Below are 17,747 nucleotides of genomic sequence, written 5' to 3' on the forward strand. Positions count from 1 at the left end.
CTCTTGAGGAAAAGGCCCGCAGGTAGGTTCTCAAAGCAGAGAGGTGCCCCGGGGAAGTCAGTCCCCTCTGGCTCCTCCGATTAAAAAAAAAAAAAAAAACAACAACAACAAACCCTCCCTCCGGGTCTTCGGCATCCTCCTCCCCTCCCTCCCTCTGAGGCCCCTTCCAGACGTGCACGCTCAGCCCGCGCGACCGGCGCGGCGCTGCAGACGGCGGCCCCAACGTCCCCGCCCCCGCGTGCGCGCCCCCGCGTCCTCTCGTTGGCTCGTTCCGGCCTCAGCGCGCCGCCGGCTCCACTCACCACCCCCTCCTTCCCCCGCCCCCCCTCCCCAAGCACACCTCGGCGGCTGCGAGCCGCGCGGGGGAGGGGTAGGGGCCGGGAGGTAGGCCGGGGCTGCGGGCCGGACGCGGCGGCGCGCACGCAGGCCTTGCCTCTCCCGGGCCTTCTCCCTCACGCCGGCCGCAGGGCGGGCGCGCACGCCGAGTGACGCTCGGAGGAGGAAGCGCAGCCCCCTTCCCCTCCCTGGCTGCCCCTGCCCCAGCGGGAGCCCCCCCAGTGCGCCTGTGCGGAGGCCTACTTGATTATGTGTGCCCTCTCCGGGCTCCAGCGTTAGCGGCCGGGTGGAGGTGGGGAGGGAAGAAGACGAGGAGGAGGAGGAGGCGGAGGAGGCGGTGGAGGGGAGGTGGGGGGAGTCAGCAAGGACATGGCTCCTGACTCCTGTGCGGAACGTGAGTGACTGAGCGGCAAAGCCCGAGTGAGCGAGCGGCCGAGCGGCGGGCGGGGGCCGGGGACGTAGGGAAGGGAGCGGGGACGCGGGTGGCTGTGTGGTGGTGGTGGGGGGGAAGCGCTAATTGGCTTGCATGTGTTTTTTAATGGTCCCCCCAACTCCCTCTTAGATGGTCTCTAGCGACCGGCCCGTGTCACTGGAGGACGAGGTCTCCCATAGTATGAAGGAGATGATTGGAGGCTGTTGCGTTTGCTCAGACGAGAGAGGCTGGGCCGAGAACCCGCTGGTTTATTGCGACGGGCACGGCTGCAGCGTCGCGGTGCATCAAGGTAAACACCCAACCGCCCGCCGGGCCGAACCCGGCCTGCTCCCAACCGTCACCGCTTCCCCCACCTTGGCAGCAACTGCCAGTTCTTCTACCGCCCCTCCCCCCGCCCCGCCCCGCCCCGCCCCCGCCCCCGCCTCGTTCCGCGGCCGGGGATTGACTCCGAGGGTCCGCAGCGGGGCGGAGGGGGTGTGGGCTGTGCATGTGGGAGAAAGTGCGTGTGGCCTGGGCTGTCATGTGATTCTGCGCTCACTCAAGTGTCATTTGGCCGCCGCCTGCGCCCGGAGCCGTGGGGCTGGAGACTTTCCGAGGCGGTGGTTGGAGGCGAGGGGGTGGGGTGGGGGGGTGCGGGGCCGCGGCCTGCGCCCCGGGGGCGGCGGCAGGACCGAGTGTGCGCCCTTCGGTGGTGTCGCGGTGGCCGTGGGTTTGGGTTTGGGAACGTGGAGGCCCCTCCCCCTTCACTGGCTGCTCCTGTCTGCCGCAGTGTGTCTGGAGACTTCCTGTGGCATGGAGTCGGGCTCGGGAATGCCACTCGCTGCGCCTGGGCGGGTCGCGGAGGCAGAGGGGTGGCCATGGCGCTTTAGATTAGGGAGGGAAGGCGCCACTGCTGCACCCCCAAGCTTTCTGGCGGAGACCCTGCTGCTGCGGACCGGGAGCTTCCTGCGTAGAAGACGGTGGCCTTCCGCCGTCGCCGTCGTGTGCTGCAGGAGTGGCTTGGCTGAGCTGCCCTAGGCTGGTGGATAAGGCTGTTCAGTGGCTGTATCTGGCCACTTCCTCAGCTAAAGTGACTGGAGAGAAGAGGAGGTGGTGGTGCGGCCAGTGACTTGGGGAGCATCTTAGCTTATTTCTGGGTGTTTCCATTCGGTGAGTTTTTTTGGATATTACAAAAAAGGCGAGGGCACTTAGGGAGTTTTCTGGCCATTGAAGTTTCTGACTTTTCCCGTATCTTGTGGTAAGGAAACAACCTAGATAATTTTTGGGTGTCTGTCACACATACTGTCCCTGTTACCAATCCGCCCCGCTTCCCATTTCTGTATTTGGCCGAGTGGTGTTGATATTTAGTAGTATATGGAAAGGACACTACCCAATGAGACAAAGTGTGAAACATAAGAGGTTGAAGTGCATTCTTCGTAGAATGAAATCTCAGAATGGGGAAGGGAGACTTAGGAGATAGTGAATTAATTACTGGAGTGCAGTCAATTTTAACGAAAACCTAATTGCACATCTTCCGTTTAAACTTTTTTGTTTTTTGTTTTTTTGAGAGAGAGGGAGTGAGCAGGTAAGGGGCAGAGAGAGGGAGGGAGAGAGAAGATCAAGCAGGCTCCACACCATCAGGACAGAGACTGATTTGGGTTTGAACCCAGGAACCACGGGGTCATGACCTGGGTGGAAACCAAGAGTTGGGCCTTTAACCACCCTGCGCACCTTCCTTTTTTAAGGAGTGAAAACAATGTGTGTTGAAACCTATATACTGTTTTTAAAGTTTTAGAAATGATGTATAGCATTTCCATCACAGTGTTCGTTCGCATTTGTGGACGTATTTCTTATGAATTGGATTCTCAATTATAAAGTTTTAATAAGTAATGTCATCTCCCAATACAGAAGACATTCATTTAAGCATAAATTTTCTTGTCCGGAAGTAGTACTTCTGAATTAAAATGTAAGTTTTTGGATATTCATGCAGTGTTTCTTGACCGAATGTTTTTACACTGATATATTTACGAATTTTAAAAGGAATTTCAAGTTTAGCTTTTGGGAGCTTTAAAAATTTGTGTTGATTTTGTATTCTTTGAGTGTTTTCCAATATTTAAGATATTTTCAAGCTTCCTGTGAGCAAGTTCATGTGAGAATGTCAGTTGGATATTAGTGTTCTAGGTTTTTGGGAAAATTTCAATTCCTAGTTAAATACCAATAAAAAATTTTTTTTTTTTAAATAGAGTGTGATTTACATATACTCAGATCACTTGTTGGAACATTCACATCATATATTTAGAAATAAATATGCACTTTTTAAAAAAAGATTTTTAAGCTTTATTTTTGAGAGAGAGAGAGAGAGAAACAGTGTGAGCGGGGAAGAAACAGAGAGAGACACAGAATCCAAAACAGGCTCCAGGCTCTGAGCTGTCAGCACAGAGCCCGAAGTGGGGCCCAAACCCACAAACCACGAGATCATGACCTGAGCCGAAGTTGGACGCTTAACCGACTGAGCCACCCAGGTGCCCCAATAAATACACACTTTTTAAAGTAATGGCTTTGAGATGTGATTTACATACCAAATAATTTACCCACTTAAAACGTACAATTCACTGGTTTTAGTACATTTAGAGTTTTGCATTTATTGCCACAGACTCCGTTTTAGAACATTTTCATCAACCCAACAAGAAAACCGTGGACTGTTAGCAGTTACTGTCCTTTTTTTCCCACCACCTCCCCAACTCCCCTAGACAACCACTAGTGTACTTTCTATTGATTTGCCTTTTCCATTTTATACAAATGGAATCATTTCACGCTTAACATTACATTTCATTTTCTTTTCTGCAATACTTGTTGCTCATTTTGACAGGTGATTTAGAAGTATTTTCATTAGCCTTACCTAAAATGCTTTCTATTTAAACTGTAGGATACAGGAATGAATTAATGAGTTTCTTAGTAATTCTTTGTGAAGAATCTATGTGTTAATTTTTACTTGATATTTTTTCTATCATAAAAGAATAAACACTTTTTTTAGGTTTATTTATTTTGAGAGAGAGGGAGAGAGAGTGTGAGAAAGTGAGCAGGGAAGGGGCAGAGAGAGAATCCCAAGCAGGCCCCCCAGTGTCAGTGTGGAACTGGAGAGGGGGTGTGTGTGTGGGAGGGGAGGTGGGGTGGGGGTGGACCCAGCTTGAAATCAGGAGTTGGATGCTTAACCAACTGAGCCACCCAGCTCCCCAAATAAGTACCCTTTGTAATGCTTCTACTTATTTAAATTTAAATAAAATAACAAAACGCTGGTCCTTTAACATTTTTATTAAAATGTCATACAGGTTTTATTAGGTGGTGGTAATATATATGTGGTAAATAAAAATATAAAATGTTTTAATTCTTTACAAAGAAGGTGTTTTGTGTGAAGTCTGAGAGGTAATTATTTTAAGAGGGATTTGAAAGGGTATTTAATTTTCTGTAATTCTTTAAATTTTAATATATTTTAAAATATTTTATTTCCCAATAGCTTGCTATGGCATTGTTCAAGTACCCACTGGACCATGGTTTTGCAGGAAATGTGAATCTCAGGAGAGAGCAGCCAGAGTGGTAAGAACTGTTTTATCAAAAACATTAAAATACTTCAGTGAGTAGCTTAGGATGCTACATACTTATGTTTCAGTTTGAAAGGTTTTCAGTCTTGTTCACATTTGAATTTGGGCCAGATATCAACTTAACTGTTTTAAACCAAATTTACAAACTCTGAAAAAAACAAATTGAGCCGCATAACTATATGTTGAACAGATAAAACATAAAGTTGTAGCTGGGCTTTAGCCCTTTTTACTGGTTTGAAGGGTTAAATTAGTTAATCATTAGTGAGAATATGATGACAGTAGAACATAAGGAAGTTAAGCTGATAATTCTGCTAGGGTCTGTTTAATGAGTAAAAAAAACACACTAGAGTTTAACCACTCATATTTTTACTGCATTGCACATGTATATTTTAACTTTGAATGTTCAGTATTTTCAGACATTTAGTCTCTTTGGCAAAGCAACATAAGAATCTTCCTCTTTCACATGGCTGGCTACCTTCTTTCTGAACACTTTTGTAAACTTCTTGTAATCATAAGGGAGATATGTTTATTCTGTGTGGCCCAAGGCATTTTTTACAATTGAGCTTCTGGAAATATTAGGGAGAAATAAACTTAATTTTCATCAATCATATAAAAGTATTACTGTTTGCTATGCGATAGCTCCTTTTTGGTGTTGACTAGAGAATTTGACAGAAGGTAGAAAACAAACATTTTGGCTTTTCTACCTACATGAGTAGCATGGAAACTTTTTATTTTTGCCTAGGCAATTCTTGATTAGAAGTCATAGCTGAGTAGCCTATTTAGGACTGTGAAACTCAGAGCATTCTTCTGTTCATATGTTTTGTTTGTGTGTGAGAATACGCTATAGCAGAATTATAGCTTATTCTAGCATTACAATGGTTGGAATTAGCAAGTAGGGGATGGAATCAGTCATATAAGTTTTAGGATTTGATGTATGCATAGGTCTCCTTTTTGGTTTTTGTTCCTCTTTGTAGCATTTTATAGTTTTGGGGTTGATGGGTCACCAAGCAAAGGAGGTTATGTTTTAACTCATTAGTAAACATTGATAGTAGGTGAGGCTATTCCAGAGGGTGTCACAGTGGATTCAAGGCCAGAGGAAGATTAGAAAATAGGAAGGCAGATAATGAGAGAGGATAAAGAGCTCTGTCAATGGGGAGTAGTACAATGCCAAAATTATTTGCCTTGAATGCCACTTGTTGCCTGTTTTTATTCCTGTATTCTCTGAGGGCATGGTTAAGATATCAAGGTGAATTGAGGTAGTTACCTTACAAGGCATATTGAAGAACACATTTTATTTTAGTGTTATTCGGTAGGATGTGGGGGCCATTCGAGGTTTTAAAGAAGAGGCACAACTTCCTTTAATTTCCTGTAGTGTACAGTTATAAAAGACAAGGTCCTTTGTAAAAACAAAAACTCATTCTAAGCTTAAATAGGGAGAGATAGGTCATCTTATTGTTTATTTTAAGGTTTTATCTTTAACTTATCTGTACACCCAACATGGGGCTTGAATCCACAACTGGGGATCAAGAGTCACATGCTCTAGTGACTGAGCCACAAGGGCATTTTAATGTTTATTAAATTTAATTGTTTAATGTTTATAAAAATTTAATTATGTAAATTACATTTTGAGAGAGAGAAAGAGAGACAGAGTACAAGCAGGGGAGGGGCAGAGGGAAACACAGAATCCGAAGTAGGCTCCAGGCTCTGAGCTCAGCACAGAGCCCAAGGCGGGGCTCGAACCCACGAACCTCCAGATCAGACCCTTAAGCGACTGAGCCACCCAGGTGCCCCATCCACAAGGACATTTTAATGTGAGGATAGAGGAGCCAAGAAGCCTAACGTGGAAATGTATCCGTTACTTAGGGAATTAAATTAGTCCTTTTTTTTTTTTTAAAGTAAATCCTTCCCTTTCAGTAATTACATTATTACTTTGCTTATTTATTTATTTTTAAAATAATCTCTACCCCCACGGTGGGGCTCAAACTCAGGACCTCAAGATCAAGAGTCATATATGCTTCGAGCCAGGCAGGCACCCCAAGAATTGAATTAGTCTTTTTTTTTTTTTTTTTAAAAAAAAAAATTTTTTTTTTTTTTACGTTTATTTATTTTTGAGACAGAGAGAGACAGAGCATGAAGGGGGGAGGGGCAGAGAGAGAGGGAGACACAGAATCGGAAGCAGGCTCCAGGCTCCGAGCCATCAGCCCAGAGCCCCGATGCGGGGCTCGAACTCACGGACTGCGAGATCGTGACCTGAGCTGAAGTTGGACGCTTAACCGACTGAGCCACCCAGGCGCCCCGAGTTAGTCTTTATTTTATTTTATTTTAATTTTTATTTATGTATTAAAAAATTTTTTTTTCAACATTTTATTTATTTTTGACAGAGACAGAGACAGAGTGCGAGTGGGGGAGGGGCAGAGAGAGAGGGAGTCACAGAATCCGAAGCAGGCTCCAGGCTCCAAGGTGTCAGCACAGAGGCCGATGCAGGGCTCGAACTCACAAAACGTGAGGTCATGACCTGAGCCGAAGTCGGATGCTCAACCCACTGAGCCACCCAGGCGCCCTATTTTTATTTTTTTAATGTTTATTTTTGAGAGAGAGAGCGAGCATGCACACGCTCTCACGCCAGTGTGGGAGGGGCAGAGAGAGACAGGGAGACAGGGAGTCTGGATCAGGCTCTGCACTGCCAGCGCAAAGTCTGACATGGGGCTCAAACAAACTGTGAGATCATGACCTGAGCTGAAGTTGGATGCTCAACCAACCAAGCCACCCAGACGCCCATATTTATTTATTTATTTATTTATTTTTATTTATGAAAAAAATATTTCTTTTAATGTTTGTTTTTGAGAGAGAGGGAGAGACCGCGACAGCGTGTGAGTGGGGGAGGGGCAGAGAGGGGGGCAGTGGGAAACAGAATCTGAAGCAGGCTCTAGGCTCTGGGCGCTCAGCCCAGAGCCTGATGTGGGGCTTGAACTGACAAACTGCAAGATAATGACCCCAGCTGAAGTCAGATACTTTATCACTGAGCCACCCGGGTGCCCCTTATTTATTTATTTTAACGTTTATTTATTTTGAGAGAGAGCGTGAGTGTGTGGCACGCAAGTAGGAAAGGGACAGAGAGGAGAGAGAATATCCCAAGGGAGAGAGAGAGAGAGAGGAGAGGGGAGAGAGGAGAGAGTATGCTGACAGCTTGGATCCCCACAGACTCTCTCACAGACTGCGAGATCATGACCTGAGCTGAAATCAAGAGTTGGATGCTTAACTGACTGAACCACCCAGGTGCCCCAGAATTGAATTAGTCTTAATCTTATTTTTGCTTTTCTTTGTATGCTTTATTCTTTTCCTTTCTGCAGGTTTCTCTGCTACTAGCTGTTTACTATCTGTCAGGTACTATGTTAAATGTTCTACAATTATCTGGTTTAATCATCTTATCAAACCTTTGAGGTACTTTGTTCACATTTTATGGGTAAAGACATCATGTTTTTTTTTTTAATTTTTTAATGTTTATTTCTGAGACAGAGACAGAGCATGAGTGGGGGAGGGGCAGAGAGAGAGGGAGACACAGAATCAGAAGCAGGCTCCAGGCTCTGAGCTGTCAGCGCAGAGTCCGACAGGGGGCTCAAACTCACAGACTGAGTGAGATCATGACCTGAGCCGGAGTCGGATGCTCAACGGACTGAGCCACCCAGGCGCCCCAAGACATCATGATTTTAAGAGAAATGTGTATCTGTTTGGAGGCTGGGCTGTGATTAAGCTCTCAACCATCATGTTCTGTATTGCCTCTTGTGGTGAAAAGTGGCCATACTTCAGCTCCTAATATTTTCTGTTTCCTGTCTCAAAAGACTAAATGTTCTCCTGTTCCTTTGGGGAGGAAAGAAACTGGGTTGGCTTGGATGAGGTGCCTGACTCTGGACCAGTTAGCCATGGCTAGGCAGTAAGGTTGCTTAAGACACAAGATGTCTGTGGGTTTGAGATAGCTCATTTCTCAGAGAAGAGGGAATTCTGAGCTGGTAGTACCTTGGCAGATACTATAGAGTAAAAACCAGAGTAATAAAGTTGTAATTTCACACAAGAAGTTTGGTAGTGGATGGAATGGATTTGAAATGGGAAGTTAGAAACTGAAACACAGGATGATATTACACTAAATATGTGAGACTAGAAGGGGAGGGAGTGGAAAGGAGGAGAGGGAGTGAAAAGGAAGGGAGGGAACATTTTAAAGGATGAAATGACACATGGATATTGGGTAAAGGAAAGGGAGTAATCAAAGACAATTCTGAGTACCAAAGTTAATCACTCTGGAATGGTGGTACCGTAAATAGTCATAGAGTAATGGCAAAAGGAGAGCAAACTTGAAGAATAAAGTTCTGTTTTGGGCATGTTCGTTTTGATGCTGCTGGGAGTTTTCATTGGAAATTTAGGATTAATGTAATGGAGTTAAGTTGGAGTTGTAGCTGCCTAGAAGGAAGACTGGGAACCAATGACATTTTTTTGTTAGAGAAAAGAAAAATGAAGATGGCTATGGTGAATATCCATCCACACTTGTGGAGGGTGAGAGAACAAGTTACCACGAACGGATCATGAACGTTCAGGAAAGGAGAACCTGCAGTAGAACCTTGCTGTAAGGACCTGAAGGATTGAGAAAAGTTTCTGAGACCACAGTTGTAGTTCCCTGGTTTGGGCAGACCTCTCATTATAGGGTACTGAAGAGAGTAGAGATTGTAGGATTAGACCGAATGTTGAAAAAGTAAGGGGAGAGGAAAGTAAAAGAGTGAGGGAAGGTTTGGATGGTTTTTAAGGGAAACTCTTTGTAGGTAGGCATTCATTGTTCAGAAAAAGCACTTGAATTGCTTATTTATCTGAAGTGAACATGTATTTTTGCTGAAGATTTTTGATTAGACTTAACACTGTTTACTAACTTCTTGGTGGTTAGAGATTAAGACACTTATTGATGACTGTTTTGTATTTAATGGGTATTTGTTTTTAATTACCACAGGCTGAGGAGACTTACTAGAAATTTTATCTACTTATATAATTTTAATGAGATAAAGAGGATATATTAGGTGTTAAATATTCTACTTTGAAAACATAGAGTGGATTGTGCAAGAGAGTAAAATGGCCAAAAGCCCATTAGGATTTTACATTATTTAGGTATTGCTATTCTAGCTCTAAATGAAAAGATGATTTCTACCGGAGGTGAGATGTAACTTTTTCCTATTCTTCTGCCTCTTTATATTGTATTTATTCCTGGCTTCTTAACATTGTTGGGGAAGAACTACTAGATGGAATGTAAACCCAGAATTTGGGGATTGACCTAGAGTTGCACATTTTTCAGTTTTTGTTTAATGAAGATCTATAATGCAAAAGTCCCTATATATCTATAAAACCATCTAAACTATATGCTTAACTGTAGTGTATATTTCTATTTAATTTTATTAAGTAAAATTACGTTAGTGTATATTTAGTTATCACAAATTGTTATGAATATAGAACATAAATATTCTTCACTCACGATGAACTAATGTTGATTCTTCATATTTGCCTCAACTCTTACCTTCTGAAAAAGAATAATAAAAAAAAATTAACTTGAAATACTTTTGTACTGTCCCCAGTCTGAGTCATCCGTTAACCTTTTAGCGTGTCTTGGGACCAACCTGTCCGTCTGTCTCTCTCTCTCTTCCTCTCCAGTTTCATTGGGATATAATTGACATATAACATTGTATTAAGGTATACAATGTAATGATTTGATATGTTTATATGTTGTAAAATGATTACCACAGTGAATTTAGTTAACATTCATCACCTAACATAATTACAATTTTCTTTTTCTTTTTCTTTTTTAAGTTTATTTATTTATTTATTTTGTGAGAGAGAGAGACACAGAGAGAGAATCCCAAGCAGGCTCCGTGCTGTCAGCACAGAGCCTGATGTGGGGCTTGATCTCACAAACTGTGAGATCGTGATCTGAGCCAAAATTGAGAGTTGGTCGCTTAACCAGCTGAGCCACCCAGGTGCCCCTCTTTTTTTTTTTTTTTTAAATTTTTTTTTTTTTTTTTTTTTTAAATTTTTTTTTCAACGTTTTTTATTTATTTTTGGGACAGAGAGAGACAGAGCATGAACGGGGGAGGGGCAGAGAGAGAGGGAGACACAGAATCGGAAACAGGCTCCAGGCTCCGAGCCATCAGCCCAGAGCCTGACGCGGGGCTCGAACTCACGGACCGCGAGATCGTGACCTGGCTGAAGTCGGATGCTTAACCGACTGCGCCACCCAGGCGCCCCTTAAATTATTTTTTAAGTAGGCTTCATGTCCTACTTGCAGCCCGACGTAAGGCTTGAATTCACCATCCTGAGATCATGACCTGAGCTGAGATCAAGAATTGGGTGCTTAACTGACTGAGCCACCAGGTGCCCTGTTTCTTTTCTTTTGACGAGAACCTTTAAGACTTATTCTTGGGATGCCTGCTGGCTCAGTTGGTAGCGCATAGGACTCTTGATCTTAGGGTTATGAGTTCAAGCCCCATGTTTGGGTGTAAAGCTTCCTTAAAAACAAAGAACAAAAACAACTTGAAAAAAATTTACTCTTAGTAACTTTCATATACACAATACAGTCTTGTTAACTATAGTCACCATGCTGTATGTTATGTTTCCAGACCTTATCATAACTGGAAGTTTCTGCCTTTCATCTGCACCTCACCCCTTTTCCCTACCCTCCATCCATTCTCTGTTTCTCTGTTCTCTGTTTCTATGAGAGTGGTTCTTTTAGATTCCATATGTAAGTTGAGAGGATATAGTACAGACAGTTCTGACTTAGGATTTTTTGACCTTACATGGTTGTGAAAGCAATGTATATTCAGTAGAAACTGTATTTCAAGTTTTGTTTTGATCTTCTCCCAGAACAGCGATACACGGTACGATATGCTCGTGATGCTGCTGGGCAGCAACTGTGAGCCTCATCTCCCAATCAGCTGCCAACTTGATTAGGAGGGCAAATAACCAGTATACTTACAGCCACTCTGTTGTTCATTTTCAGTACAGTATTCAATACATAACACTTTATTATAAAATAGGTTCTGTGTTAGATGATTTTGCCCAACCGTAGGCTAATGTGTGTTCTGAATACATTTAAGGTAGGCTAGGCTAAGCTGTGATGTTTGTAGGTTAGGTGTATTAAATGCATTTATAGCTTATATCATATTTTCAACTTGTGATAGGTTTATTGGGACATAACACTGTTGTATATTGGGGAAGATTTGTATTTGTCTTTCTCTAATTTGTTTCACTTAGCATAATGCCCTTAAGGTTGATCTGTGTTGTTGCTAACAGCATGATTTCCTTTGTTTTTATGGCTGAATAATATTCCATTGTATGCATACACTACCATCTGTTTTAATACTTATACTACATGTGTATATTCATAAATACCATCTAGTATTATTTTACAGGAATGGTATCATTGTATAGGTGTTCTGTAACTTGTGATATAGCTGCATTAATACATACTGATCTAATTCATTCTTTTTATCTGCTTTTTAGTGTTTTGTTATAGAGCCACAGTTTATTTAATTTCCTTATTTTTATGTTTATATTTTATTTAGTTTTTAAAAGTTTATTTTCGGAAAGAAAGAGCTCATGAGTGGGGGAGGGGCAGAGAGAGGGAGAGAGAGAATCCCAAGCAGGCTCTGCACTGCCAGCACAGAGCCTGATGTGGGGCTTGAACCCATGAATTGTGAGATCATGACCTGAGCTGAAATCAAGAGTTGAATAGTTTACTGACTGAGCCACCCAGGTGCGTCCCAAATTGTGTTTTTTTTAAATAGGCGTTTATAATTTAGATATAACATTACTGATGTTTTTGTTTAACCCAGTTTTTTGTTTGCCTTGCTGCTTTATAGTCATTTACTTTTCTTTAAAAAAAAAAAAATTTTTTTTATGTTTATTTTTGAGAGAGAGACAAACAGAGTATGAGTGGGGGAGTGTCAGAGAGAGGGAGACACAGAATCTGAGGCAGGCTCCGGGCTCTGAGCTGTCAGCACAGAGCCCGACGCGGGGCTTGAACCCATGAGCCATAAGATCATGACCTGAGCTGAAGTTGGATGCTTAACCGACTGAACCACCCTGGCACCCCTCTTTTTAAAATACAGTTCTAGGGTTCAGTGCCTAGTAAGCAGTAAGCAAACTATATTCATCTCTGTCTAAAAATGTTATTATTTTGCTGTCTTATATGCCAGTTTGAATTTTAGAGTAATAATTGTTTTCCTGTAAGTAAAGAATTTATTCTAGTTTGTCTTCTGGTATCTAATTGTGCTAATAGAAAATCTGTTGACAGTATGCTTCTCCTGCTTCAGAGCTGATCAGCTTTTGTTCTGTGGACTCAGTTTTTCTTACATGTTGGCAGATTTTCTGCTCTCTCTTCATATGTCACCTTCCCATTTAATTTTCTTCTGGAACTGTTAATTAAGGTATATGCTTGAGATTCTTGTTCTTTTTTGCTTGTCTTTTAATTTCTTTTTCATCATATTTTCTATCTTATCTCTCTATTGTGGATAATCTCTAACTCTGTCTTGAAATTTATGCATATTGTTAACCCTATGAGTGAATTTCTTGTTTAAGTATATGTAGACTTTCTGTTTTTATGTTTCCATTTGCTTCCTTTTTTATAATATTTTGCTATTATTGCCTTCTGGATTATATTCCCTTACTACTTGAACATTTGAAACATACTTATTTTAGGGGCCCCTGGCTGGGTTGGTCGATGGAGCACATGACTCTTGATCTCAGGGTCATGAGTTCAAGTCCTACATCGGGCGAAGAGCTTACTTAAAAAAAAAAATACTTATTTTAAAACCTCTTAGAGATTTTAGATTTCTCTAAATTAGAATTAGAATTGTTTGTTAACTCTGGTGGTAGATGTCTTCATTGTAATTTTTGGCTGTGAGCTAATCCTCAGGAGTTGTCTTCCTTGGGAATCCTGTTCCTCTAGGAACACAGTGAAGATGTTACTATGGAAAGTGTTTGCATTTGCTCTGTCTCTGAAGAACACTGTGTGATCTTACCAAAGACCAGGTTCTAGTGGCTTCTGTAGATTAGGAATTTACAGATTTACAGATTCTTTCTTTTAAAAGGAGTTCAAAAGGCCTTTTAAAGCTTTTATGACAGCTCTTGTGACATCATTTGGGATCAGGCTTTTTTTGTCCTCCTACTATACCAACCTTAGCACATGGTTTTTGTTTTCAGGGTTGTCCCACAGTCAGAGAGAGGATGGCAGCTGAAACAGTCATTGTGACTGTGGAAAGAAGTTCTAGGCAGAAGGGGGGTGCAAAATGAAAATTGATTTTCCGCCCAGCTGACTGATTCTCTTAAGTTTTCTTGAAGCCCCAGGCAACAGATTATGCTTAATTTTACTGGCTTTGAATTGTTATAATTCAAAATATGGGTCAGTTGGAGAACTAAATACAATTGGAGTTTTGTTACTAGGGAAGATCTGGAGAATGGCTTTGGGGTTGGTAACAGCAGACTGTTAAGAGTTTGCCTACTGGATGGAGTTCATTGCTCCAGACTGATTTTTGTTTCTTGATTTGGATTGCAGTACTATCTATCTATTTATTTATTTATTTATAAATAATTTATTTATTTTGAGAGAGATCATGAGCAGGGGAGGGGCAGAGAGATAGGAAAAGAGAGAATTCCAAGCAGGCTCCACCCTCAGCCCAGAGCCCAGCACAAGGCTTGAACCCATGAACCATGAGATCATGTCCTGACCTGAAACCAAGAGTTGGACGCTTAACTGAGCCACCCAGGCACCCCTGGTTTGGTTTTTTTTTTTTAAATGTTTATATATATTTTTGAGAGCATGCATGCAGAGGTGGGTGGGGGAGGGGCAGAGAGAGGGAGATAATCCCAAGCAGGCTCCCTGCTGTCAGTGCAGAGTGAGAGGTGGGGCTCAGTCTCCCTAACCAAACTGTGTGACCTAAGCTGAAATCGTGAGTCTGCCCCCAGGTGTCCCAGGACCCTTTAGATAATGGATTTTGGGCCCCACTCTCTCTCAACATAGGTTTGAGTTTCCAGTTTTTCTAGAGTGACTCCTCACGTCCAGAACAGACATCTTCAGTGCAGCATCTCTAGTCTTACTGGTCTAGGCCATGTTTTTCTAGGATAGATTCCCCTCTGGTTGTGGGATAGGCACTTAACAACTCCTGTCCTCATGCAGGGAACCCAGTTAGAACTTTTTTTTTTTTTTTTTTTAACGTGTCTAGGGTCTATGCTGGTGTCATAGTCCACCCCAGTCTCTAGGGTGTATGTATTCTATATTAGATCTGATATTTTCATTAAGTGCGTCACCTTCAACTGATGTTTATTCTTTTAACTTTTCTTTTTTATTTCTGCCACTTGGAGATTTACCATGATATATACATAATTGAAAATTGTTTTTTCAAATTTGTCTTTGATTTCTTTTTTTTTTCAATTTACCTTTGATTCCCGAGTGCAAGAAGGCAGTTCAAATTTCATATATAACTTTCTCCCTTTTATTTCTGTACAAGCAGTTTAGTTTGTATACTTTAAATAGAGTGCCTTCTGAATTGGGGCGCCTGGGTGGGTGGCTCAGTTGGTTGAGCATCTGACTTTGGCTCAGGTCATGGAGCCTGCTTCAGATTCTGTGTCTCTCTCTGCCCCTCCCCAACTCGTGCCTGGTCTTTCTCGCTCTCAAAAATAAACAAACATTGGGGCACCTGGGTGGCTCAGTCGGTTAAGTGTCTGACTTTGGCTCAGTCGTGATCTCACAGTTCGTGGGTTCAAGCTCTGTGTCGGGCTCTGTACCGACAGCTCAGAGCCTGGAGCCTGCTTTGGTTTCTGTGTCTCCCTCTCTCTGCCCCTCCCATACTTGCACTCTGTCTCTCTCAAAAATAAATAAACATTAAAAAAAAAAATGCCTTCAGAGTTAAATATTTGCTACCATTTTTTTCTTATTGCTGATTCATATCTAATATTTGCCTTTAAATTTCTCATAGTACATTAAGTTCTTACAGCTTTGAAAGAGGTGCTTTTAGAAAGTTAACAGATTTAGTGCTAACCACCATAGATAAAATGTAGTAAGTGGCCAATTTCTCTGGTCTCTCTTGAATTCTTTTACTGTGAGAAGAGCCTAACCTAATGGCTGATATGAAGTAGGTGCTTAATACTTGTTTGTATTAACAAGTGTAACTCTCACCTGTGTAACTAGTGAGAGAAAGGAAATTGATACTTTGCCCAGCATATGGCACCTATTTATTCCCTTTTTTTTGGATTTAATTTTTATGTTTACCAGAGCGATAAATGCACATAGTCTAAGTCTGGTATTACCAAAAACTTTCCTCGCTCAAACAAAACAGTACCTGCTGCTTTACCCTTGAACCCTCATCTCATTACCAGAAGCAACCTCTTTTGGCCGTTCCTTCTGGTACTTAGTTGTATGTTTCTAAAAGGAATGTGTAAGCAGCTATTGTTTATTTTATTTACAGAATTTTAAATGTTTATTTATTTTGAGAGAGAGGAAGAGAGATTTAGAGCGCGAGCAGGGGAGGGGCAGAGAGAAGCAGAGAGGACCCCAAGCTCACTCTGCACTGTCAGCTCGGAATCTGACTTGGGGGCTCCAACTCATGAACCATGAGATCATGACCTGAGGTGAAATCAAGAGTTGGATGCTTAACCAGCTGAGCCATCCAGGTGCCCCACAGCTATTGCTTTTTAAAGTTTATTTTTGTTGAGTAAGCTCTGCACCCCAGCTGCACCCAACTCCTGAGATCAAGAGTTGCGTGCTCCACTGACTGAGCCAGCCAGGCACCCCCATAAGCAGCTGTTCTTGACATATCAATTTTAGTAGTTGCCTTTCAGTATATCACAGATTTTTGTTAAATCAGTAGTGTTGAACAGTAATATTTACATTATTATGACTACTTAAATATTTTGTTCATTTTTGAGCCAAAAGTATACTGATTTTTTTTTATTAATTTCATTTCCTTGGGATTAATAATTATCTTGTATTTTAAGTTTCCTTGTATTCTTTATTTAAGGCTAAATTTTTTGCCTCTGTTTCTTCTTCATATAATCTTCCAAATGGTTAATGAATCAGGTAGTGTATTAGTAAAATTTTCCATGAATTCAATTTTCCTTTTCCTTTTTCTCTCTCTCTCCTCTCCCTCTTTTCCTCCTCCTCTCCATCCTCTTCCTCTCTTCTTCCTCCCCCTTCCCCCCTCTTCTTTCTCTTTCCCTCCGCCTTCTTTTCTTCTCCCCTTCTTTTCTTTCTCCTTCTGCCTCCTCTTCTCCCTCCTCTTTCACTTTTCACTTTCCTCTTTCCTTTCTTTTTTAAATCAGTAGACCTTCTGGGTACCATCTCCCTGCTGTCATCTGGGCTGGTTTCTCTTTAGGTCTGGATCTTCCCTTCACTATAATCTTGGGAGTTTCTTTGTTTCTTGCTTATTTTGGATTCTGTTTTGTAACACCTCACTTCCCCATTTCTTCATCTCTAATGGTTTATTTTCTTATTTCGGTGGGCATCTCTAGCAACTTCATAGAAAATGGTGTGTGAGGAATAATTTTTTAAAGGTTTTTCAGGTTTGATAAAATTGTTGGCTTTATCATCTTGATTGATAGTTTGGCTGAATATAGAATTCTTGGTTGGAAATCATTTTCCTTTAGAATTTTGGCAATTTGCTTTTTAGCTTTCATGTTTCTGTTAAGAAATGTTGTAAAGTCCTGATTTCTAATATTTTGTATGTGATTGTTCTCTCTGGATTTAGTATTTTTTTATCCAGGTTATTTCTGATATTTTTCATGGTAGTGTGTTTCTCCTCACTCATTGTATTAGGCATACAATGGCCCTTTTGATTTGGCAAATCATGTTAGGGAACTTAAGTTTGGTCAATAGTAGAACTTTTAAAAATTATTTCTTTGATGATTTCATCAGTTCTGTTATTTTTTTCAGTATTTTTCTTTATTTTCTTTTTTCTTATTATTTTTAATCAAAAATTTTTTAAAAATTTACATCCAAGTTAGTTAGCATATAGTGCAATAATGATTTCAGGAGTAGATTCCAGTGATTCATTCCCTATGTATAACACCCAGTGCTCATCTCAACAAATGTCTTCCTTAGTGCCCCTTACCCATTTAGCCATCCCCCTACCCACAACCCCTCCAGCAACCCTTAGTTCTCTATATTTAAGAGTCTCTTATTTTTGTCCCCCTTCCTGTTTTTATATTATTTTTGCTTTCCTTCTCATCTGTTTTGTATCTTAAATTCCACATGAGTGAAGTCATATGATATTTTTCTCTATTTTCGCTTAGCATAATACCCTCTAGTTCCATCCATGTTGTTGCAAATGGCAAGATTTCATTCTTTTTGATTGCGAAGTAATACTCCATTGTATATATAT

The 17,747-nt window shown here is 41.6% G+C and overlaps 1 protein-coding gene across 15 annotated transcripts in view; it reads left to right on the forward strand.

The window, feature by feature from the left end:
• The first annotated feature begins 316 nt into the window (after nt 1–316).
• MLLT10 (MLLT10 histone lysine methyltransferase DOT1L cofactor) overlaps nt 317–17,747 on the forward strand; it is a 237,176-nt gene continuing 219,745 nt past the window's right edge. For 13 of the 15 annotated variants that reach the window (XR_009617657.3, XM_078450361.2, XM_078450365.2 and 10 more), the window contains exons 1-3: nt 635–756; nt 899–1,058; nt 4,263–4,342. Coding sequence is in view for 14 of the 15 variants with exons in the window: in XM_078450361.2 (XP_078306487.1) it covers nt 899–1,058; nt 4,263–4,342 (240 nt within the window). In the remaining variant the exon portion in view is untranslated. The other 2 variants (XM_078450363.2, XM_078450362.2) reach the window with 2 other exon arrangements.

This window comes from Panthera onca, chromosome B4, assembly GCF_046562875.1.
Source record: "Panthera onca isolate mPanOnc1 chromosome B4, mPanOnc1 haplotype 2, whole genome shotgun sequence".
Lineage (NCBI taxonomy): Eukaryota > Metazoa > Chordata > Mammalia > Carnivora > Felidae > Panthera > Panthera onca.